Here is a 25,030-nt window from a genome sequence, read left to right on the forward strand (position 1 = left end):
CTGTTCTGAAAAAAACAAAACAAAAAATATTGGAAGGGGAGGGGTATGGGAGTGGCATTATATTTATCATCTGAGTTTTCAGAAATGTTTTGGAGCTTTTGTTAACAGTTCCAAAATAGTTTTTCCCTTTATTTATTTATTTTTGACAGACAGGGGTGGGGGTCTCACTATATTGCCCAGACTGACCTCAAACTCCTGGGCGCAAGCGATCCTCCAGACTCAGCCTCTTGAGTAGTTGGTACTACAGTGCCCCCCTGCTCAAATTCCAGAATAAATGTGCAATGTACATAGGAAAAGAGGGAGGGAGAGAAGGAAGGCATACAGAGGTGGAGAAGAGGGGGGGAGCAGGGAACATAGCATGCCTGTATGTCAGTCCCCAAGACCAGAGAACCCCCTACTCCAGATCTAGAGAAAGGTTCAAATCTCAGACTTTAGAAAGTCCTGAAACGCCCCACCCTGGGTCCAGCTCTCTGGTCCCCATTCTGAACTTATGACGTCACTCTTTGTTCTATGACAGAGTTGTTCCCCGGCCTATCCTCCTTCAGGGCCCATCGCTGCATCTGGGGGTGGTAACATGTCCCTTTTGCTCGGTTTTGCCCACTGTCAGTGACTGTCCCTGCTTGTCCCTCCCCAGCTCAAGTTACCTCCACACCTCCCTTTCCCTGTTCACCAAGAGTCATGGGCCCACGAATTCATTTATTCATTCATCAAACATTTATAAGCAGTTCCCATGTGCAAGGCCCCGATGCTGGGGACCTGGGAGAGACTAGACTAGGCCCTGCATCCCCACCCGCTTCTGGGTTGGCGGGGAAGGTATCAATCTGGGAGGGTGGGGCATGGGAGGGCCGTGGAAACGGTGGTCACAGTGCGATCAGAGCTTTGGTGGAGGAACGTGCTGCCCTGTGAGCTTCAGAAAAGACACTTAACCTGGACAGAAAAAAAAAAAAAAAACTGGACTAGACTAGGGCAGGAGAACGGCCTGACCCTTCTATGCGAGTCCCCCAACCCCAACCGCCCGGCTCCCTGCCCAGAGCCGGGCTCAGACGGGATGCAATCCTATCACCTGCCGCTTACCCTTAAGAATTTCTGGCAACGCCCCTTCTCAGGCCCAACCCACGAGCCCCGCCCTTACCTGGCTCCGCCCCATCGTTGGCCTAGGCCACGCCCCTTCCCTTAGCCCCGCCCTCCATTTCATTCACCCAGGCCTCAAGCCCAACCTCCCAGGACGCTAACCTCACACCAATCTCACATAGCCATTGGTCAGAGAGTGTCACTTTCCCACCCTCCTTCAGTATCATTGGCTCCCTAGGTGTCAATCTTCTTTATAGTGTCCCATCAGTTGCCAGGGCCGAAGTTTGAGGGGCAGATAATAATGGATGTCTCAGGACGTCTCGTTATTGGGCAGAAAGCCTGGTCCTGGGCGGGGCTTAGTGCCAAACGCTTGGCCGCCTCTGCCTGGGGTTGCTCTGCGGAGGGGCCGCGGCCTTTCCTCAGAGACACACCCCTCCTTCCTCGCTATTGGCCCCACCAGGTGTTGATCAATAGTAGTCTTCATTTCTATAGGCAAAACCACCTGTCCTTCACCACTTCCCTCATTTCAATTCGCTTCTCTCCTCAGAGGCGGCAACCTTCTGACCGTAGCCAGGACCCTCCTCACGGAATGGCCACGGATTGGCCAGATATCCCGTCACTCCTGGGTGGTGGGCGGAGCCAGGGTGCCTGGGGGTGGTGAATTGGTCGACCAGGCCTCGGGGGCGGGGCAGCGGCTCCTGTCAGCGGGTGAAATGGCAGCGGCTGAGCCGGCGGCGGCCGCGGTCCCGGGGGGCGGCTGAGGGGGCCGGGCCGGGGCTGCGAGGCGAGCGGCGCGGCGGGGATCCGGCGGCACAGCCCGGGACGGCGAGGCTCGGCACGGCGATGGCGGCGCGCACGGCTCAGGTAGGGCGGTGCGGGCCGGGCCTCCCGGGAGCCTGCTCAGGCCGGCTGCTCCGCGTTGCGGCCCGCGGGGGCCGGGCAGGACCGCGACTCGGGCAGCCTCTCGCCCCGGAACACGCTCCGGGAGCCTCGGACCCCCAGCCTCGGACCCTCGGGCCCTGGCCCCCCACCCCCGTCCCCGATCCCTCCGGACCCCTTCCCGGGAGCCCCTGCAGGATGCCCCTCCCCCACTCCGTCCCCTCCCCGTGCGGACCCGGCAGGCTCAGGACCCCCGCCCACCCTTTCCACTGACATTCAGGACCCTTCCCCAGGAGCACCTTCAGGGCTTCCCATCCCCCACTCTGCAGATGTGCCCCCCCCCCGACAATCGTCCCCCCAAGCCCAAAATCCCCGCCCACCCTCTGCCCTGATCCCTCAGGACCCCTCCCATCTGCACATTTGCCACCCCGTCCCCGCACCCCCTCTTTTCACATCCTATCTTCCTCCCAGACCTGCCCCCTCCTCTCCCCAGGAGACTAGCGTCAGGACCCTACCCCTCCCTCTGACCCCACAGGACCCCTCCCTGGCCTCTGTCAATCAGATTTCTTACCCGCACCCACAGCCCCCTGCTCAGCCTGCTGGCCCAGCTCCCACCCGACCCGCTCCATGCCCAAGGGCACCCCTAAAAATCACTCCTCGGGGTCCACCCATCACACTTCCATAGCTCCACACACTGACCCTGAACCTGACCAGTCTGGATCCTGGCTTCCTGGAAAATCCACCCATGCTCAGGAGCTCCCAGTGAATATTCTGAACCACCCCACTCCCCACCATAAGCACCCACCTTTCTGGGAGCCCCAAACACACACACACACACACACACACACAGTGGGTCACTTGGATCCCCCAGTATCACACAGAGAAACTTAGGAGCTCCAACACAAACCAGGCATTTGAGATCTGTCCCTCCCTGCCCAAGACTGCTCAGCACTTCTACACTCCCTGGATCCCACCTTCCCAGACCCTCCCAGAGCCCCTGACACCTCCCCCAGCTCAGGCAGAGACTCAGGAGGCCATGAGATGACTGTCATGCCCCAGGCAGCCGGCCTGCCCCTCCACACCAGCCTCCCTGAGACGGCACCCACTCTGGGGTCCTGGAGAGTGGCAGGGCCCAAGAATCTCCCAACACCTGCCCCTGTGGGCACCTGCCCCATTCCTCTTTCTTCTAATCCACCTCTCCCCTCTGTGCCCTTTTCAAAAGGAAGGACACTCTCTCTCTCTCCTACACCAGTGTCCCGAAAGGAACCACTGCCCGCCCCCCTGATTTATGCCACCACCACCCCCAGCAGGGAGGGAGGGGGTTTAGACTGCTCCTGGCTTCCGTCCTGAAGTCTGCCCAGACTGGTAGGACCAGCATCCCGACCCCGTCGCGCCTGCTGGCCTCAGATGGCAGAGCCAGCGCTGCTGTCCAGGCTGCTCCTCCAGGCTGGCCCCTGGCAGCCTGCATGAGTTCTTTCACCCACGACCAGTGTGTTTGGCCAAAACGGCTTCCTTCTATCCTGGCATTTGAGACCTGGTGGGGCTGGGTTGGGGCCTGCCAGAAGCAGGCAGCTCTTTGTTAAGGAACATTTTCAGAAGGCAAAAATGTGCTGAAGAGGCTCGGGTGGAACATGAGTGAATCGTCTGCTTCATTTTTTCTCCTCGGCCGGGTGTGATTGAGCTAGAGGACTCATGTCCCTGCATCTTCCCAGCTTGTGCTGGCTGTTCCCGCCCGCCCCGCCTCCCCCCAGCTCTGGCCCCCTAGGGTACAACCTGTGACTTCCCCTGGGTTTGTGTGATCAACTGCTGCTGGTTTGGAAGGAATCGCAGGTGGCTTGGCCCTGGCACAAGGGATGAGGCGAGACAGAGAGGGGATCTCAGAACTGGCACGACACTGTGGCAGGGACCGCAGGGTGTAAGGAGAATGGCACAGCCTGGGCACTGTGTGCCTGGGGCCCTTCTCACAACAGAAGCTTGCCTGGAGAGCCCTAGATCAAAAGCCCAGGCTTCCTTGTGGATACTCATTAGCGGATCGTTGACAGCCTTGGGAAAAAGCTCAGCGTGGCTCAGTACCTCAACGTTCCCATCTGGAAAATGGGGAGATGAATCCTTAGAACAGTACCTTGTACTACGGGGGAGCCAGTGAGGTTAGGGTGTGGCCTTGAATGTTCTCTTGTGGAAGGGGACAGCGGTATCTAGGAGGGCAGTCCTTTGGGTGCCTATGAATCACTGGCCACTCTAGTCCCTGCTTGTAATTAGTGGACACCTCCCTGGATAATGGCTGTCTCTCTGGGGCTCAGCTGTATTGCAAGAAGCCGGCTTGAACTGGGGCTGGGAGGATGGGGATGAGAAATGGTCTGTTGTAGGATCTGTGGCCTCCCAGGAGGGCTGAGGGGAGCAGGGTGGGGGTGGGGGCGCTACAGGCTGGCCACACTGGTGCCCCACTTAGACCTCTGACGCTGGGTAGGGCGAGGTTCGTTCTGTCCACTTGCCGAAGGAAGGAGTGGATGAAAAGACTCCTGAAGGTCACGTGGCACATGGGAAACAAACTCCACGCAGCCTCTCCAGGGTGGGACTTTGTGCAGATACAGAGGGGTGGGAAGGCTCCCCAGGAATGACTGTGAACTCTGCAGGAAAACACGAGAAGGCTTTGGAAAGGGCTTGCGAGCAGTATCAATGCAGTTTTACCCTAGACTGGGGCCAAGATGTGTCTCTTTGTGTGTGCGCTCTGAGAGGTGCAGGGAGACAGGGAAGAATATGTTTGCAGTTTCTTCTTGCAATATAGATGCCTCTAGTTACGGGAATCGAGTCAGATGCTGGGGTATGAAGGAGTGTGAGATGTGGTCCCTGCCCTGCTTCTAAAGCCCCTCTGCCTGGCATGAGGTGACCCGTGCCATGTGTTCGGCACTGTGCCATACACCATTTACATATTATCTCATTTAATCCTCCAAACAATGTGGAGGGACCAAGATCCCAGCTCATGTCCTTGCCATTGCATCCTGCTGCCTGCTGCAGGGAACATGAGACAGAATTATGTACAGTGTACTGCAGGAGCCCAGAAAAAGACCTGGTGCATCCCCGGGGTGTAGGGAAGGTGCGGTGGCAGCAGGGATGACGTATGGACTGGGTCACAGGCAGACGTGGCAGGGAGGGATGTTCCAGACAGCAGAAGCACTTGGACAGAGGCCCAGGAGGCAGGAGCAAGCGTGGTGTGTTCAGGGAGGCGTGCCCCTGTGCCTCATTTGATGGGCTGCATCCTCCAAGCTTTGTGCCCCAAATACGATCCACACACAGTGCCTTTGTGGGGCGCTCCCCAGCAAAAGGGACCTGTAGTTAGGAGAACTTGGAAAGGTAGCACACGGCACCCTCTCCAGGGAAGACTGCAGCACACACACTCTAAAAGCCAAACACGGGCCGTGAAGGAGGGAGGTTAGTTAGGAGACCTAACTCTACTCAGCAGGGTTAGGGAGGAGATGCATGTCTTCCAGGGAGATTTCCAAGGCCCTGTTGGCCTGACTCACCTGCCCTTTTGTTTCGTCTCTCATCATGCCACCATGTGTATGTGAGATCATTTCATTGAGATCTGTCTCCGCTCCCAGCCTGGGAGTCCCACGAGGGCAGGGTGTGAGTCTGTCTGTTTACACCTGAGTCCCAGTCTGATGGGGCACGTAGCGGATGCTCAGTTTTAGGAGCTGATGGTCCTCCCTGCTCCCCTGCTTCTCAGAGAGGGCCTGAAACTCTTCTGCAGAAAGAGTTTGGGTCCGTCTGCCCCCAAAAGCAGGGCCGGCCCCCCCAAACCCTTCCCTCCAGCCCAGCGGCCTCCACGGTGGCACAAGGAGTAAATTTATTCTGGGGGCTTAGAAGGGATTCCATAGGTCTAGTGGGCCACCCCTCAGGTTTTAGCCTGAAGCCACGTGTTGCTGTAGCTGCTATTATCACTAATAAAGATGATTCTAGTTTTACTGTGTCTAATCTTTAAACAGAGCCACTGTATAAGGGGCAGGCCTGCAGCGGAGGGGAAGTTTATTTATTCATTCCACAAATACTGGATGCCTGGTAGACTCTGGGGACGTAGTCGTGGGCCCCTGCCCTCATGGAACTTTCCATCCAGCAGAGACCAAATATCATGGGGCAGGCCCTGTCCTAAGTACATGACAGGTTTAAGCTCATTTATTCCTCCCAGCAAAACCTGGGAAGTGGATACTAACATGAGCCCTGTTCTCAGATGCAGAAACTGAGGCAAAAAAAATATCGTACCCAAGATCACAAACATAAAAACGGGTAGAGGAGGGATTCAAACCCACGCTGCTGGCTCTGAAGTTCTCACCTGCAGCCAAGAAATCTGGGATAACTATCCGCACTCCAAGGCCAGGAATGTGGAATCTTCCAGAGCAGTGTGGAGGAGCAGCTAGACTGGAAACCTCCGAATTCTACCTGCTGTCCTTGTTCTCTGAGGCGCAACTTGCCCGTTGGTTGCCCACTCCTTGCCAGGGAAAAGGACCCAAGTTGCTAGGGGCCACTTCCCCAGAGGTTGGTGCCAGCCAGGACAGTGATGGCTGGCGATAATCTGTCAGTCCGGGCAAATTGGGATCATATGGCATTTTTTTTTTTTTTTTTTTTTGAGACAGAGTCTCACTCTGTTGCTCGGGCCAGAGTGCCATGGCGTCAGCCTAGCTCACAGCAACCTCAAACTCCTGGGCTCAAGCGATCCTCCTGCCTCAGCCTCCCAAGTAGCTGGGACTACAGGCATGCGCCACCATGCCTGGCTAACTTCATATATATATATATATAAATTTTTTTTAGTTGTCCATATAATTTCTTCCTATGTTTAGTAGAGATGGGGTCTCACTCTTGCCCAGGTTGGTCTTGAACTCCTGAGCTCAAACGATCCGCCCGCCTCGGCCTCCCGGAGTGCTAGGATTACAGGCGTGAGCCACCGCGCCCGGCCCATATGGCGTCTTTTGAGGCTTCAGATTCAGAAATGAGTTCTGTGTCCCCAGTAATTATAATATTAGAGGTAGGGGATCAGAAATGAGGGGTGGAGGTGGGGCAAAGTTGAAAGGAAACCCAGGGTCTTTATCGATGCCTCTGAAAATGCCACGCACTGAAAGATGGCTCATACACACTCGCTCACCCTCCCTGTTGAAAAATAATGTCTATTAGCCAGGTGTGGTGGCACCTGTAGTCCCAGCTACTCAGGAGGTTGAGGCAGGAGGATCGCTTGCGCCCAGGAGTTGGAGGCTGCAGTGAGCCATGATTACATCACTGCACTCCAGCCTGGGTGACAGAGTGACATCCCATCTCTTAAAAAAAGAAAAGAAAGAATGTTTGTGACTTACCGAGTGCCCCCTGCACTTGGCATTTACGTACGAATGTCATTTCTAAAGTAAGAGTATGCAGAATGAGTGGCAGCACAGCGGCGGATTTGGGGCCAAGGCTCTGGGGTCAGAAATCCAAGTTTAAAACCCTCTTCCCCTCCAGCCTAGACGAGGGACCCTCCGCACAATACCGCACTTCTCATGCGTTATAGCTGTCGTTGACTTTTCTGTCCACACTGGTACAGAATCTCTATGTTTTAATTTTTCAAATAGATTTTTATTTTGTAGAACAGTTTTAGATTTGCAGAAAAATTTGCGAAGCTAGTCCAGAGTCCTCCCCATACACCCCGTATGCAGTCTCCCCTATTGTTGACGTCTGGTAGGGCACGTTTGTTACCATTAATGGGCCAGTATGATAACATTATCAACTAAAAGTCCATACTTTATTCAGATTTCTTCAATTTTTCCCTACTGTCCTTTTTCTGTCCCTGGATCCCATATGACATAGGACAGTTAGGTGCCACGTCTCCTTGGGCTCCTCTTGGCTGTGACAGCTTCCCAGACATTTCTTTGCTTTTCGTGCCCTTAATGGTTTTGAGGAGGACGGGTATTTTGTAGCATGTCCTCTAGTCTGGGTTTGTGTGGTGTTTTTCTCATTATTATACTGGGGTGATGGGTTTGGGGGAGGAAGACCCCAGAGGCGAAGGGCCTTTCCCATCGTACCCTATCAAGGGCACATGGTAGCCACGTGACCACCTGGCTGGGCAGCGTGAAGATTTTTTGTCTTCATTTATTCAAGAGACGTTCGTTAAGCATGTACTGAATGCCAGATAGTGCATTAGGGGCTTGGAGGAGAGACTGAAGAAGACAGGCCTTTGCCCTTGAATCCTTCATGACCCCATAGGGCGGGCGGGCAGGCAGGCAGGTATGGAAGTCCTTGCCATAGAACAGGCATCGGCTGGGGTGCAGGGGGTAGGTGTTTGCAGGGAGAAAGAGGGAAGAAGTGAGTCAGGATGCTGGAGGGAGGGAAATTGACAGGGAAGATTTCACAGAAAGAATGGCCACACCAGGCCTTGGAGAATGCCCTTCTAGTCAGAAGGAACAGCAAGTGCAGAGACACAGGCAGGAGGAAACCGTGTGCCCGGCGGGCTGGGAGTGTAGGGCTGGCAGGGGAGAGCGTGTGCATCCTCCAGAGATGTCTGTGCTCCATCTCAACCTCGGGAGCTGCTGAAGGGTCTTGGGCCAGCAGGTGACATGGCTAGAGCTTAGTTTCTATATGGCTTTGGTGGCCCTGTGGACAGAGCGTCAGAAGGGACAGAAGCCCCAATGAGGAGGGTGAGTGCTAGGCCCAGATCGCAAGTGGGAGGCGGCATTAAGACAGCAACTTTTCGGCCAGGGCAGAGAAGCCAGCAGGGGGTAAGACAGGGGTAGCGGGCTTGACTAAAGTCTAGACAAGAGAGGGAAGGAGGGGGCACTCAGGCCTGGCCAGAGTGGGGTGGGGTGGAGGGTGGCAGGGCACCATGGACCCAGGTAGACGCACCTGCAGTAGGAGAAGGGGCCTTGTTTCATCACGAGAGCGTAAAGTTTGAAGAGCATCTCAAAATGCTCTCTACAATGCCAACGCAAGGGCCGGGTGGCAGGGCTCACGCCTGTAATCCCAGCACTTTGGGAGGCCCAAGTGGGAGGATCGCTTGAGGCCAGGAGTTCGACACCAGCCTGGACAACATAGCAAGACCTCGTCCCCACAAAAAAAAAAAAAAAAAATTAGCCGGGCGTGGTGGCATACCCGTGGTCCCAGCTGCTCGGGAGACTGAGGCAGGAGGATTGCTTGAACCCAGGAGTTTGAGGCTGCAGTGAGCTATGATGACGCCACTGCTCTCCAGCCTGGAAAACAGAGTGAGTCTCTGCTCAAAATTATTTCATTAATGAATTAATTTTAAAAATGCAAACCCAATCAGGTTCGTGCCTCAGCCCACAGGCCTTGTGGGAAGAGTCTGGCCCCTGCAGACCCTCCAGCCCTCCTGGAGTCATCACCCTCATCACCCCATTGCTTGCACCCCTCAGTTCCTCTGCCAGCCCACCCCATCCTTTCTCTTTTTTAAATGAGGTTTAATTCACATGGCATAAAGTTCCCCCCTTTAAGGTGGACAGTTCAGCAGTGTTTAGGCCATTCACAGCGTTGTGTAACAGTCACCACTATCTAATTTCAGAACACTTCCATCAGCCCAAAAAGAAACCCTGTGCCCATTAAGCAGTTTCTCCCCCTTGCGCCCTCCCCCCAGCACCTGGTGACCACGAATCCACTTCCTGCCTCTGTGGATTTGCCTGTTCTGCACATTTCATGCAGATGGCATCACACACCATGTGGCCTCTTGTATCTAACTTCTCTCACCAAGCATGAGGTCTTCAAGGTTCAGCCAGGCTGTAGCCTACGTCAGAGCCTCATTCCTGTTCCTGGCTGAGTGGTATTCCCTTGTGTGGATGGACCACGTTGTGTTGATCCATTTACCTGAGGATAGACACTCGGGTCTAGGTTCTGCCTTTTGGCTCTTGTGAGCAATGCTGCTGTGAACATTCACGTACGAGTTTCTGTGTGGATGGGTGTTTTCCATTCTCCTGGACAGACAGCCCCTAGGAGTGGAATTGCTGGGTCGTGTGCTAACTCTGTGCTTGCGTTTTCGAGGAACTGCCTGGCTATTCTCCGTCCTACCATCTCTCTTATTCCGGACGTTTATTGCCATCCGTAATGGGGAGTTTGTGTAATTGTTTCTTGGTCTCTTTCCCCCAATTCTGGGAGGGCAGAAGTGATTCCTGCCCTGGTGGGGAAACCTGGAAACAGGGGATGAGCGGGTGGGCTGGGGGTTGATGGAACTGTTCAGGGGCCAGTTGGCAACCTGGCGCTTGGTCAGTACTTGGGAGAAAGGAAAAGCTGGTGACATATATTTGGCCATTTAAGCCCTAAGAGTGAGATCCCCATGGGCATGAAGGGCCAAGGCCAAGGGCAGCACCGAGGAGGAAGAGGGGCCACATGGGAGACTAGGAAGCCCTGACCAGAGAGGTGGGGTAGGACCAGGGCTCCCATCTCATCAGCCAGGTGGGAGGGGACGTCACGGTGTCCAAACACCCCAGAGAGGGAGAGTGAAAAGGTTGAAGCCACCCAGCATCTGGGCCTTTCTGTTCCTTTCTGTCCCTATCCATCTCCCTCCCCACCCAGCTCCCCAACACAGCCTCTTCCCAGCCCTCTGGACTGGCTTAGCTTCCTAAGCTGGGGGTCCCCCTAAGGAGGCATGGCAGGAGCTGCGCCAGCAGGGTCAGGGGCCAGGACCCCCCTTCAGATGGCTGAGCTGGAGTTGAGGATGTGGACAGGCTGGGACCCCAGGCCCTGAGGCCGATGCCCGTCCACCATGGTGGCATGCAGATGGGCCTCGCCCACCTTACTCTGAGCCACGTCCCATGCCTAGAACGGTGCCTGGCCCCCAGTAAGTGCCAGAGTGAGTGACTGAGCCAGTGAGAGTCATGGTGCTCTGGAGGGGAAAGCAGAGCCACCCTTGGACCCAGGACAGCAGCCAGCCTCCACCCCCTAAGCCCACTCAGTTCCTGGAGGCGAGGGCTGGTTGGTGCAGGAAACGCATGTGTGTGAGTGAGTGTGGGGGGGTGAGTGGGTGTGAATGAATGGACGTCTGAGTGTGGACGGGCGTGTACGCGTAAGAGAGGGTGTGAGTGTGAATGGGCACAGTGTGTTTTGTGGATGTGAGTGCAGGAGTGAATGAGTACATGTGTGTGAATGAGAACATATGTGTGTCCGAGTGTTTGTTGTTTTGTGTGCATGTGAGTGTGAATGTGTAGAGATAGATGTGTCTCTGAGTGTGCACGTGTGTAAGAGTGTGCGCATGTTTAAGAGTGTGTGAATTGCATGAGTACACGTGTGTATGTGTGTGAGAGTTTGTATGTGAGTGTGTGGGGCGTGAATGAGTATGTAGGTGGGCGTGTGAGTGTGTGTGTGTGTGTGTGTGTGTGTATGCGCATACATTCTCCAGGAGGATGGTTTCCAGGGCTAGGCAGTGTTTACGGAGCCCAGGGATGAGTCAAGAGAATATTCTGGTAGGACCAAAAGGTTCCTGTCTCTCAGACTACAAATTTCAGCCTTGTGTATTTAATACATTTTACTTCCTGTATGAAATGCACATTAATATGTGATAAATAGCTGACGACCTCTGCTAGTGGATGGACCCTGGAGTTTTTTTAATAAGAAACTCAGGGCTGAGGCCATCCTCTCAGGCTCCTTCGGGGAGTGAGCATGGGGCCAACATGCTCTGGGGCTTGGGTCCCCTCAGCTCAGCAAGAGAGTGGTCCCCAGGCCACTGCCCTGGCCACATTTCTCCGAGCACTCACTGCTCCTCGAATCCAGCCGTGGTCCTGCGGCGCAGGTCCTGGCCTCCGCCACCTCCTTCCCACTCTCCCGGCTCTGATGCCGCCTCCCTAGCCCCCCGCGACCCCCTGCCCGGAGAGATCCTTCGATCAGCACTTCTTGTCCACAGCCCAGGTCTCTGCCCCAGCTGGCTGCAGACTTTGACTCTGCAGGAGGCCCCGGAGTGGCCCCACTGTCCCTCTGTCGGGAAAGATTAACTCCTGCTGAGGGCACGGTGGCTTGGTCTTTGGGGCAGGAGGTCCCTGGCCCACTGGGTGACAGGAGGGTTCCCACCACTCACCAAAACCCAGAGCCCTTGGCACCCAGCAGACTGGGGAAGCAGTTAAGGGCCAGAGGTTGAACCAGTGGCCCTGGGGAGCCACAGAGTCCTGAGAAGGGAGGGTTCTGGGCCCCTAGGAGGTGAAGAAAGAATGGTGGTTACCCCCGCCCCCATGGCAGGGCAGCATGGGTTATGTTCAGCTGACCTGTGGGCCCTCAGGTGGTGGCTGGGGGCCAGCTGGGCTGCAGGAAGGTTCCCAGTGGCTGAGGGTGGCCAGCATGTAGAGTGATCTGCTGCAGTCCTGTCACTGTCCCCCTGCTGCCTTGGACACCAGATGCCCCCTCCAGGGGTCCAGCAAGGCCCACTCTGTGGGCTGAGCTGTCAGAGCCAGGCAGGTGGTGTCCTGCGGCACCAGGAGGACCCTTGGTCAGAGTGTACAGGGGAGGGGGCAGGTGTGGGCAGGGTAGGCGAAGCAGTGAGGAAGGCAGAGGGTTTTCTTCCTGCCCCCATGACCCTGGTGTCCCTGGGATCACCAGGAAGAAGCATGAAGGAACGCTGTCTCCAGACCCTGCCTCCACTCGCACGGCTGTTTCTGCCCCCTAGAGCTCCCTACCAGGGTGATGCCACCCCCTCCAGCCATCCCCACATAGGCCACGGCAGAACCCGGCAGCCCTGGCCCCAGGATGGATAGCAATGGCTGACGTTTATGGGGCAGTGATTGCCCCATAGTGTCCGACGCTGCTCTGACTACGTCATGTGCAGTAGCCACCCTCCGAGGTAGGGCCCTGTTTGAGCTCAGTCTACGGAGACTCAGAGATGCCAAGTGACTGGCCCAAGGTCACGCAGCCAGTGGAGGGGTAGCCACGTGCAGACACAGGTCCATTTGAGCCTGGGGCCTTTGTTTTCAACACAGTGCTGATCTGCCCCCCACCAAGCTGGCAGAAGGCAGGAGGCCAGTGTCCTTGAAACCCTCAGAAGGATCAGGCCAGACCACACCCCGAAAGGCTAGCAGAGATGTGCCCGGCATTCCCCGGCACATGGCAGGCTGAGACCAGGGTAGGGATCAGAGCCCGCAGTTCTGGCTCCGCATCCGCCAGGGCACAGATTCCCAGCACTTTGTCGCGTCCCTGGCTTCCCAGCCTAAGGGGAGTCACTCTTCCGGCCACTGGCAGTGCCAGACAATTAACAGTTGAGAATAATTGCTTCTGGCTGTGCCAGCAGCCCACTCTCGTTGATGAGACGGGAAGGTCAGATGTTGATGGGACTCCCAGAGAGGCTGCAGCACGGGACGGGGACCCAGCTGTCTGGAGGGGCCACCGAAACAGGGGCTTCTGCACCCTGAGGTCCCAGCAGGGTCCTTGAGGCCTCGAGTGATGGGGACCTCTGCCCCGGGCCCTGCTGCAGACTCAGGAGTGTCAAGTTGAGCCTTGGCCTTCATGCCCAGGGACAGCAGGATGGCTCAGGGCCTGGCTGTGTCCCCTGTCTCCATGCAGATGTCTGGCCTGACTGCACAGGCAGGGAGCCTGGTCACCAGGGTCTAGAAGAGAAGAGTGGCATGGCTATCAACTTGGCTGGGGCACGTGGGGACAAGGGGTGCACAGAGCGGACAGAGCCCGAGTGGGAAGCTCAGGGGAAGGAAATGTCCCAAGGGTAGGCAGGCGGGACAGGGTGGGCACCCACCCAACGCCGACCACATGCATCTCCGGCCCCCAGACAGAACTGTGAACCGGCCCCAGGCGCGGCTGACGAGCCTGCCCACCATGGCGAGCCCCACTCTGAGCCCCGACTCTTCGTCCCAGGAGGCCCTGTCGGCCCCCACCTGCTCCCCCACCTCCGACTCTGAGAACCTCAGCCCGGATGAGCTGGAGCTGCTGGCCAAACTTGAAGAGCAGAACCGGTGAGTTCAGGCCCAGGGACAGGGGGCCAGGGCAGGGCTTTGGGGGTGCAGCCCAGCCCCACACAAGGTGACAGCCACCACCAAGTGCTGGACAAGGGACACCTCCTTTCCTTCTCCCAACCTTAGCTGAACAGGTCGGTCCCCACCCTGTTTAGAGGATGACACTGAGGATTGGGGAGGTCAAGGGAATCTTTGAGTCCGGCTATCATTTACGGGGCCAGGGTTGGAGGGAGAGGCTAAAGCCCTGCCCCTTTTTACAATGTAGCTTTTAGTATTATTATGGATAGCAAGGCCAAGAGATCAGGAGGTATCTGCCGCTGCAAAGATAGTTTGTTAGTCCCAGTTCCCGAGAGGAGAGAGTGCACCACACCACACAGGGCCACATGAGGTAGCGCCATAGCCAATCGGGAACCCACGGGCAAGAGCCTTTATTGTGATTTCCTAGGGGCTGTCCCTAGGCCAGCTGTCTGGCATCTGGCCCTGGGGTGATTAGGGCAGGGGGACAGTGGCCCAGAAGAGTGTGAAAGCCCAAGAAGGGAGGTGGCTGAGCAGCTGGCTCGGGATTGGTTGGTTTGCGTGGGAAAGGTGTGCGGGTGGTCCCTTACCCTCTCTAGGAACTAGCCAGCCTGGGAGGGGCCGTCGTCCAGGGCCAGCAAGGCCCCAGATGTCAAAGTGTCAGAAACACACAGCTAACACAGCCCCTGGCTAGCTGGGTGCCCTCGGCTGGGGCTCCCTGTCCCCACACCTCACCTTGAAAGTGCAGGTGTCCCGAAACCTGGCCCGCAGGGTTGCTCCAAGAATGAAACGAAGTGAATGTGCAGGGTGCTGGGGCTGGTGCTGGGTGCAGGATGGGACACAAGATTGGAAGCTCCCAGGAGCCATGGGTGAGGGCATGGCCAAGTTCACTCAGCAAGAACGACAGGGACCCAATCCCTGGTGTCCTCAGAGACACCCCTCGGGAGGAGGGGCAGGGCTCCGTGTCCCCAGGGAGTCATTGGCACCCCCTTGGCTGGCCCCTCCTGCTGCCAGGCTCCTGGAGGCCGACTCCAAGTCCATGCGCTCCATGAACGGCTCGCGGCGGAACAGCGGCTCCTCGCTGGTGTCCAGCTCCTCGGCCTCCTCCAACCTGAGCCACCTGGAAGAGGACACGTGGATCCTGTGGGGCCGGATTGCCAATGAGTGGGAGGAGTGGCGGCGCAGGAAGGAGAAGCTACTTAAGGTGGCAGGGGCGGCCAGGCACATGGGGCAGGGCAGACGGCAGTGTGGTCACTTGGCAGCCCAGCCTGGGCAAAGGGGACAGGAGGGAGTGAGGGGTGGGGCTGGGTAGCCCCCGGAGCCTCAGGTGCCCATTTGCTCTCTGCCCTGCGGTATCCATGAGGAATGGGGGCCGTGGAACCTCTGCAGCACAGTGGCTCCAGTGAGCTCCGTGCGGCCAGTGAGGCGTGTGCCAGCCACACCTGGGGGGCGGACTGGGTGGCCGTGGGGAGGCTGGCCTGGGATGGAGTCCAGCCCCGCCGCCCACTCCCCGCCCCTCCCCCTGGCCAGGAGCTGATCCGCAAGGGCATCCCGCACCACTTCCGGGCCATCGTGTGGCAGCTCCTGTGCAGTGCTACGGACATGCCCGTCAAGAACCAGTACTCCGAGCTGCTCAAGATGTCTTCGCCGTGCGAGAAGCTGATCCGCAGGGACATCGCCCGCACCTACCCTGAGCACGAGTTCTTCAAAGGCCAGGACAGCCTGGGCCAGGAGGTCCTCTTCAACGTCATGAAGGTATGGCTCAGAGGCCCTGCGGAAAGGAGCAGGTCCCCCATGAGCCTGCTGCGCCAGGCACTGGAACCCTGCCCTCACACCCCGTCGTTCCCTTCCAGGCGTACTCACTGGTGGACCGGGAGGTGGGCTACTGCCAGGGCAGCGCCTTCATCGTGGGCCTTCTCCTCATGCAGGTGGGTGGCCAGGCCCACACCAGGAGTCCCCTATCCATTGTCCTCCTAGAGCCTCCCTCTCCGTGCACTGTGACCTCCAACAGTCCCCAGGCCAAGCCCTGGTGGGTGGGCTGGCTGCGTCCTGTCCGCTATGCCATCCAGGACAGAGACAGGGGCTGGAGGGGCAAGCCATCCTTCTCAGCCACCTCCAAGGGTTGGAAGTGACCTCAGGCTGGGGACTCAGTCAACCAGTGTGGTGTTTGTAGGGCATGTGCGTTTCCTCCAGAGAAACCAGAGGGCTTAGGACAGGTAGAAGGACAGAGCTGGGAGGGGACATGAGGCCGTCCTAACCAGGTGGCAAGACAGCAGGTGCTGGAGGCGGCCAGCCCTGGGTTCAAGTCCAGCTCCACTGTTTCCTCCCGGGTGGCCCTGTGCAGACAACTTCTGCCTCAAGTTTTCCAGCACTGAAACAGTGGTGACCGCATGGCCCAGGGGGTTGTTGTGAGGGTCCAGGGAGCTGGGTACAGAAACGGGCCCCCGTGCAACACCAGGACCCTGGCAAGAGCAGCGAGCACAACCCCCACCCCACCCTGAGTCCCCGACACCTGCCCGTGCCCCCAGATGCCCGAGGAGGAGGCCTTCTGCGTGTTCGTGCGGCTGATGCAGGAGTACCGCCTGCGGGAGCTCTTCAAGCCCAGCATGGCCGAGCTGGGGCTCTGCATCTACCAGTTCGAGTACATGCTGCAGGTGAGCAGGGCCAGGCGGCCCGCCCAGGGCTGACAGCCCAGGCTGTCCCTGGGAGTCTCTTGGACTGAAAATTCCAGGCCTGAGAAATCACGCCCGGATGTTCCAGCTCCAGAAAGAGCCCCTGTCCCCATGGAGCTGCCCAGCACTGCCCTGAAGGATGCCTGGAGGAGCTGGACAGGGCCACCCGCTTACAGCGGGGGCTCCCCGGGCCTCTGAGGCAGAGAGGTAGGGCTGGCCCTGGTCTGACACACCCACAGCCCCTCCCTGGCTGCTCCCAGCTGTGGCGGAAAGAGGGAAAGTGGTGTCTGCCTGCGGCCCTGCGGCTGCTGATTACCAGAGAGCCGCAGACGTCTGTTTATAAATAGCAGCCCCGCAGGGCCTGCTCCTGGCTAGGAGACACACACACACACACACACACACACACGCAGGCCTGCTCCAGTAGCAGGTAGGGCTATGTGATCTGGATGCATCTGGATGGGAGATTTCCACTCCTCAGGTCTGAGGCATGGGTGGCATTATTATAGCTCAAAGGGCCTGGCAGTGCCACAAGCAGGGAGGCCGGTGGCAGGGAAGACTCCATCCCACCCGAAGCTGGGTAGCCGGGACCTCCTGTAGCCAAGCAGACGAACAAATGAATGACGCTGTGTAAACCCAGGGCACAGAGAGCCCCTGGTACCCAGAGAAAGCCGGGGGTCCTCATGCCTTCTGCAGCCTTGGTTTCCCCAGCCACCTGCCACTTTCCACCTGTCCGGAAAGCTGTCAGGCCAATCAAACTCTGCTGTGGCCAAAGCTTCGTGCTGGGGCAGTAGGTGGGCAAGCGGCCGGCAAGTCCTGTAACACAGGGTGAGCAGTAGTAGGCTCTCAGAGGCCAGGGACCCCAACCACCTGGGCTCCACCTCTGCTTCTCTGGGCGGCTGTGAGGAGTGACCCGACCCTCCTGAGCCTCAGGAGCTCCCTCACAGGAGGACCCCATGAGCTGCCACCCTGCCTGGGTCCCCACCCCCGGCTACTCGAAGCTCTGGGGTGCTTCGGCCTCCCCCAGACATGGTGCTCAGGGAGCACTGAGGAAGGGAGCCACGGGCTGCCTGGGGCAGGTCGAGAAATGCTCCCTGGAGGCAGGGGCGCCGAGGCCCAGCACCCCGGGTGGGAGGGTGCCCCCCTCACCGTGCCCGCCCGGCCTCCTGCCCCCTGCAGGAGCAGCTCCCGGACCTCAACACCCACTTCCGCTCCCAAAGCTTCCACACATCCATGTACGCCTCGTCCTGGTTCCTCACGCTCTTCCTGACCACCTTCCCCCTGCCCGTCGCCACCCGGGTCTTCGACATCTTCATGTACGAGGTGAGGACACGGCAGGGCCCCCCACCTCGACCCCCCACTGCAACCCAGTCCACTGGAGGGAGCGAGTCCTGCCCCCCACCCCAGAAATAAATCCCAACCAGGCAGAAGAAGGGCTGGGGCCTGGGGAGGGGTCAGAGAGCCTCCCAGAGGGGGGCAGGACCAGAGACTCACTGTCCCCGTGGCTGCCGCCGCCTTTACAGGGGCTGGAGATTGTGTTCCGGGTGGGCCTCGCCCTGCTGCAGGTGAACCAGATGGAGCTGATGCAGCTGGACATGGAGGGCATGTCCCAGGTGGGCCAGGGGAGGGCCAGGGTGGGGTGGGACTGCCCCCCATCGGGCACCCAGGCACGGCATGAGACGCCCTCCCAAGTGACAGGGAGAGTGTGGCTTCTAGAGAGGAAGGTGGCACTCCTGAGCATCCCTGATCCTCTCCCTGGAGCACCTGGGTGGGCTGGAGGAGTCCCCAGGCTCTGCCAGACACAGGTGGGGGCCAGCAGCCTGGCAGCAGGGCAACAGGAAGCCCAGGCTGGGCCCCAGCCCAGGGAGGTCCCACCCTCTCCCTCCTGCCCCCGCTCCGAGTCCCCCCAAGCCTGATGGCAATGAGTAACCATCGTAACACTGGCCAAACCGCCAGGCTTCGGATGTGGTTTCGGACACAGTCCCGGGCCTGGCAAGGACACCGCAGGGAACGCGGGATCTGGGGCAGCCTCATGCCCTGCCCACCCCGGCTTGCCCGGCAGCCCTGCCTGCTGGAGTGGAGGCCAGCCTGTCTCTCACCGCCGTGTCCCCACCGGGCCGGCCCCAGCCCCCTCCCAGTATCCTCCAGCTGGTGCTGCGGGGAAGAATGCACAAAGGCCACGGTTGTGTCTGCGAACACGGACGGCCATTGTCCGCAGCTGCCAGAGGGGGCCAGCTGGGCTGGGGAGCGGGAGCTGTGTCCACCCTCAGCTTACCTTAACCCTTTGCAGAGGCTTGGGGGACCCCCTACCCCTGGCCTTCACCCGCAGGAGCCCCTTCAGCCTGCTTTTCACCTAGAAACTGAGGCAGCTCCGCATTGCAGCTCCACACACTCAGGCTTTCCCTTGCTCCCCGACAGGCTGGGTCCTGCGCTGGGGACATAGGGACGCCCAGGCAGACCAGTTCCTGCTCTCCTCCAGGGGTGCAGCAGGGGCTCAGGAGGTGTCCTCCAGGGCAGGGGGGGCAGGAGGGGCTCAGGGCAGGAGGGGCAAGAGAGGCTCAGGGGGTGTCCTCCAGGGGTGCAGCAGGGGCTCAAGGGGTGTCCTCCAGGGCAGAGGGGGCAGGAGGTACTCAGGGGGTGTCCTCCAGGGCAGGAGAGGCAAGAGGGGCTCAGGGGGTGTCCTCCAGGTGCACAGCAGGGGCTCAAGGGGTGTCCTCCAGGGGGGCAGCAGGGGCTCAGGGGGTGTCCTCCAGGGCAGGGGGCGCAGCAGGGGCTCAGGGGGTGTCCTCCAGGGCAGGGGCACAGCAGGGGCTCAGGGGGTGTCCTCCAGGGCAGGGGCACAGCAGGGGCTCAGGGGGGTGTCCTCCAGGGGTGCAGCAGGGGCTCAGGGTGTCCTCCATGGCAGGGGGGCAAGAGGGGCTCAGGGGGTGTCCTCCAGGGGTGCAGCAGGGGCTCAGGGTGTCCTCCAGGGGCACAGCAGGGGCTCAAGGGGTGTCCTCCAGGGCAGGGGCACAGCAGGGGCTCAAGGGGGTGTCCTCCAAGGCAGGGGGGCAGCAGGGGCTCAGGGGGTGTCCTCCAGGGAAGGGGGGCGCAGCAGGGGCTCAGGGGGTGTCCTCCAGGGCAGGGGCACAGCAGGGGCTCAGGGGGTGTCCTCCAGGGCAGGGGGGCAGCAGGGGCTCGGGGTGTCCTCCAGGGGCACAGCAGGGGCTAAGGGGGTGTCCTCCAGGGCAGGGGGGCAGCAGGGGCTCAGGGGGTGTCCTCCAGGGCAGGGGGGCAGCAAGGGCTCAGGGGGTGGCCTCCAGGGCAGGGGGGCAGCAGGGGCTCAGGGGGTGGCCTCCAGGGCAGGAGGGCACAGCAGGGGCTTGGGTGGTCCCCCGTGGTCAGGGCTTGCGTGTCGGTGACCGGCTGTGTCCCCACAGTACTTCCAGAGGGTCATCCCCCACCAGTTCGACAGCTGCCCAGACAAGCTGGTCCTCAAGGCCTACCAGGTCAAGTACAACCCCAAGAAGATGAAGAGGTCAGTGCCGAGCAGCTGGGGTATGGCGGGAAGCGGGGAGTCCCTAAGGGCGAGACAGTGACCTTGCCCCTCTGCAGGCTGGAGAAGGAGTACGCAGCCATGAAGAGCAAGGAAATGGAGGAGCAGATTGAGATCAAAGTGAGCCCAGGGGCCTGAGGGTGGGGGGGACGAGGACAGGGATGTGCTGTCCTTGGGGGCTGCCCTCCCAACTCTAGGGGTCAGCCGCTAGCGGGCAGCCCTGCCTGGCACGCAGGCAGACGACCCCAGGCTCTCAGGGGCCGCCTCTCTGTTCACCTGGCTGGCCCTTCCTTCCCCTGCCAGGCCAGCGTGTGAGCGCCTGCCCCCACCGGGCCTGATCTGCCACTGGCGACACAGCGGCAAACACCACAGTCAAGGTCCCCACCCTCCTGGGACTCCCGGCATTGCAGGCAACCACTCAATAAACCGCTAAAGTAGAGTGTGCAATCTATAAAGTGCTCTGAACCGTCTGCCCTGAGGAGGTGGCCCTCCCTGGCATTCCCAGGCCCTGGAATCAGTCGAGGGCAAAAGGCCTGGGGCAGCAGCAGGCCTGGGGCGCTGGAGGAATTCCAACAAGGCCATGGGTGGGGGAGCCCCCAGTTCCCCAGGGGCCTGGCCCGCCGGCCCTGCTAGGTCAGAGGGTTCCCTGAGTGTTCAAAGCCTCTCTCTCCTTCCTAGTTCTTTCATCCCTGCACACACGATTTTAGTTATTCACTCAACAAGCATGTATTGAACACCTGCTGTGTGCCAGTGTTACAGCCAAGACTGAGGGCCCCCCAGGCCAGTGAGGGGGACAGACACAGATACAAGCCCCAACACAGCCTGGCTCTGTCTTCTTCAGGAGCAGAGCCACACAGTGCCTGAGACTGGAGTCTAACAGACTGGGACTCAAATCCCGGCTCCACCCCGGACCAGCTGTGTGGCCCTGGCAGGTGAACTCACCTCTCTGAGCCTCAGTGTCCCCTTCTGCAAAATGGGGGTGACATTGGCTCTGCTGTTTCAATTATGAGTATTACTATCATCATCATCATCACTGTCATCATCCCCACCTTGTCTAGAAAGGCAGGGACAAAACCTAGATTAGAATCCAGGTCACCTGCCACCCATACCTAAGCGGAAAAGTAGGCATCACTGTCCGGGCCCTCTTTGTAGTTTTGTGTCCCGAGTTTTGGGGCATCCCCCTTTCGCAGGACTGACGCACCAGTCCAGACATGTGCATCTGTCTCTGTCATATACAGACAAGGGCCTGTTCCCACCTGGTGACCACGAAGGCCCGGCAGTAAGCAGGGACACCACCCACCCTCAGGCAGTAAGCCCAGCCTGGAGATGTCCCCTGAGAGAAACTGGGGAGCCGCAGAGGCCTTAAAGGATTCAAACAGATGCCTTCTCACCCGGCCCTGCTCTTTGCTCTTTCATCTTTAGCCCGTTTTAGAATGTACCAGGGATTTGTTTTAATCAGGCGAGGCAAGGTGACAGACGTGGTACCACTGCCTTTGAAAGAAGAGTTCATTACTTAACAGCAGTAGGAGTAGGCCACGCCAGGCAGGGTGCACGTGGGCTACCAGGGCCGGCTGGGAGGCAGAAGGAGCCAGGGGAACACGTGGTTTCTGCAGGAAGGAACGAGCGAGGCAGTGTAGGCAAGTTTGCACCGGCTTAGGACCGCCTGGTTTGAATACTTTCAGCCACCTCTAGGCTGTAGGGGTGGTCCCGGTTTTCCGATACCTGGCCCTGGGATGGTCTCGGGCGAGGGAAATATCGTCGTGGGGTGTGAGAGTTAGATAAAGGGGGTGGTTGGGGCTTTGGGCTCTGGATCGGTAGGTTTGTATCTGAAAGGCGCACTTGCAGGCAGGTGGTTTACTGTCTCTGGAAATAGCTAGCACTGACACCCCAGGATGTCACAGCATCATAAAATACAGAGAAAACGGGGAGTTGTTGGTCAGGCATGTCCAACTCCTGCAAGGATGGCTCTGCTTGGGGCAGTGACAGGTTGACGCCAGAGAGAGGGCAGGGTAATTCAGGGGTCAGGGGTCTAGATCACTGTAGGGGACAGAGGCCTGTGCCTGAAACAGCTCTGACACAGCTAAGCTGAGATGCTCAGGCAAGTCCCTTGCCCCTCTCTGACTCAGTTTCTCCACCTATGACATGAGTCAATGACAATCAAGTCTGTGATTCTTCTGACCGCAGTTGCTTGCTGGGAATGTTCTGGGTGTTTCCATCCTGGAAAGCCAGGAAATGTTCTGTGTGACCCCCAGCGAGGCAGGACCCTCACTCCCCTGCAGATCCAGACTATTTCTGTACCTCCTTCGTAAGGCAGAGGCAGGTAGGGACTAGGTACGACCCATATGTAAACCTCACCTGCTTCCCAGAGAGTCGTGGGGGAACCTAAAACCACAGATATCTAACCACAAGCCACCAGCATAGCGCCAGCCAGGGGAAAGTGACAACCGTAGGGGTCAGCTTGCTCTCAGTGGTCACAGAAATGTAATTGTCAACCCAAAGGAAGTGTGCTTATCACATGCTGGACCCAAACTCTGAGAGGAGCGTCCTCCAGGACCGAGCCCAGGGGCTTGGGGCTCTGGCGCGGGGTGAGGCTGCCTTATGGCCCCTTCCCCAACAGCACAGGGCTTTGAGCCCAGCACAGGATGGAGACGGTCTTCGGAGGAGGGTGTGGGTGCTGCCTGCCCCTCCAGCCACCCACACACACAGAGCCACGAAAGCGTTATTTTTACTAAACCGAGGTTGGTTTATTTATTTATTTATTTTTTAATGAGCCATTCTAAACAGGAATTGGCCCTGTTTTCTGAAATCGCTGACCCAGAACGCAAGACGCTGGCTCCGTCCCTGCCCTGCCTGGAGGTGGCCTGGCCCCTAAGGTGAAGGGGGGGTACGTGTGTCCAGAACTGGGGAGCAGGCTCTGACATGCTCTTTTTCCTCCCCCCGCCCCCCCAATAGAGGCTTCGGACGGAGAACCGGCTCCTGAAACAGCGGATTGAGACCCTGGAGAAGGTGAGGGGCGTGGTCGGCGTGGGGCGTGGTCATCGCGGGGTGTGGTCACCGCGAGGGCGTGGCCACCGACCTGGAGCCCCGACTCCTCCTGGCATCTCCCTCTCCTTAGGACCAAGCAGCCCTGTCCCCTGTCCTGGGCCCAAGCCCCACCCTGAACCCGATATATAATGGCTGCCCTATAATGGGGGGGAAGAGGGGCCCTGACTCGCAATGTGATTAACCCTGGGGTCAGGGCTGAGTTATAACCCGGTGAACTGCGACCTTGGCAATCCATTTTTGTACCGGGGCCCTCCCAGGCCGTCTGGGTGGGGCCGCGGGTTGGGGGAAGGCAGAATGGCTGTTTCGACGGAGGCGCCCCGTAATTGGGCCACAAAGCACCCCACCCTGTAATTTGGAAGTCTCGCCCTCAAAAGAAAGGAAAGGAGGCCGGGTGGAGGAGGAGTGTACGCCATACTAGGGAGCCATAGCCTTGACCCTGAACCCCAACATGTTGAAGGTGGGGGTGGAACTGGGGGCTTACTGAGCCCAGGCCCCAGCGTCCCCGTTTCCTGCTCCTCCTTCGTCCTCATTGACCCTGAACTGACCACAGAGGGTGTGTCATCAACAGGATTTTATTCGCCTTACCCCAAAGTCTTGTTCTACTATAAAACTGAAATTAAAACGGGGTGAGACAGTGGGTTTCCCAGCCCTGCAGCGTCCCCCGCAGCCGTGGGCACCCCCGACCCTCCCGCTCACACGCAAACCCCTCTCCAGGATGGAGCTGGCTCTGGCTTTGGTCTTCCTCCGGGTCCTCTCCTGCTGGTTTTCTCTGGTCTTCACTCCTCTCTCCCCCGCTTCTAGAGATAGTCCACTGCGTTAGTGACAAGTGGTTCTTGTCTGTCTCTCCCCCTCTCCTGTCCCCGCAACTTCCGCTCTGCCTCCTCCCCCTGTTGCTGGGAACCCCCTTCGCCGGGTAGGAGAGCGCTGCTCTGGCTGATAGGTTAATCCAGGTACTGTAGCTCTTCATCGCCTCTCCGGGTTCCCTCCTGGCCCCTCCCCTGGTCCCTGCACACGACAGCCAGTAACCGCCTCTTCCCTGCCATTCTGGGGGCAGGCCTGGCTCCATGCATGGGGACAGCTGGGGACTGCTTCTGGGGGACCCAGGCTTTCTGGGGGGGCATGTGCGTTGGGAGAAACGCGGTGTATGTGTGGGTGTGTGTCTGGGTGTGAATGTATACGCGCATGTACAAAAATCTTCCTCCAGGGGACATGGGTAGGGGCCCAGGAGGGCCGGGGATCCTAAGGGCGTATCTGCATCAGGCCCTGGCGTGTGCACTGCGCTGAGCACACACATGCACAGGTGCGCGCGCGCGCACACACGCACACACGCCCCTCTGGTCCTTCACGCTGCTGCTCTCTGCTCCTACCTGCAAAGCGTGCCACCTTCTCTCGCTCACCTGCCTTCTGCTGCCGCCTCATCTTGAATGGCTTTATCTGGAAGCTTCCACCCGCCACCTGGTGGCTCCGAGCCTGGAATGGGGGGCCCAAATTTGGGGGTATGAGATGAGGAGAGGGGGTGTCTTAGCCGCAGGCAGTTGGAGGCCCTAGAGGCCAGGACCGGAGAAGGCGCCCCTGCAGGAGGTGTACTCCACAGCTGGCCCCGGGGAGCCACGCCCTGAGCACTGGGACCTCCGCTGTCCCCAGACCTCCACCCTCACCAGCAGAGCCCAGCATGAATGGGCAGAGGAGGCCTCTACTGTGCCCTTGGCCCTGGAGAAGGACTTGTTTCTCCTCACCTGGGACAGAGCCCGGGTGGATCCGTTCCTCCCAGGCTCCTCTGGATGTCCTGTTCCTGCCTGTCCCCTATCCCCTACCCCCAGGCTCGGTGGGGCGCCCCATCCCAGGCTCTGAGTGCAGGAGGCCTCCCCCCTCTCACTTCCCGGCACCTCCGCCCTCTCTGAGCCTCCCCCTGT

At 59.0% G+C, this 25,030-nt stretch overlaps 1 protein-coding gene across 1 annotated transcript in view; it reads left to right on the top strand.

The window, feature by feature from the left end:
* The first annotated feature begins 1,815 nt into the window (after positions 1-1,815).
* Positions 1,816-25,030, top strand: part of EVI5L (ecotropic viral integration site 5 like) — a 28,792-nt gene continuing 5,577 nt past the window's right edge. The window contains exons 1-12 of the mRNA XM_069496237.1: positions 1,816-1,935; positions 13,670-13,853; positions 14,883-15,072; positions 15,399-15,623; positions 15,722-15,796; positions 16,397-16,522; positions 17,717-17,860; positions 18,061-18,150; positions 19,957-20,054; positions 20,132-20,192; positions 23,025-23,078; positions 24,035-24,067. Coding sequence (XP_069352338.1) covers positions 13,717-13,853; positions 14,883-15,072; positions 15,399-15,623; positions 15,722-15,796; positions 16,397-16,522; positions 17,717-17,860; positions 18,061-18,150; positions 19,957-20,054; positions 20,132-20,192; positions 23,025-23,078; positions 24,035-24,067 — 1,233 coding nt within the window. The 5' untranslated portion in view covers positions 1,816-1,935; positions 13,670-13,716. The remainder of the gene's footprint in view (positions 1,936-13,669; positions 13,854-14,882; positions 15,073-15,398; positions 15,624-15,721; positions 15,797-16,396; positions 16,523-17,716; positions 17,861-18,060; positions 18,151-19,956; positions 20,055-20,131; positions 20,193-23,024; positions 23,079-24,034; positions 24,068-25,030) is intronic.

The sequence above is a fragment of the Eulemur rufifrons genome, chromosome 2 (assembly GCF_041146395.1).
Source record: "Eulemur rufifrons isolate Redbay chromosome 2, OSU_ERuf_1, whole genome shotgun sequence".
Lineage (NCBI taxonomy): Eukaryota > Metazoa > Chordata > Mammalia > Primates > Lemuridae > Eulemur > Eulemur rufifrons.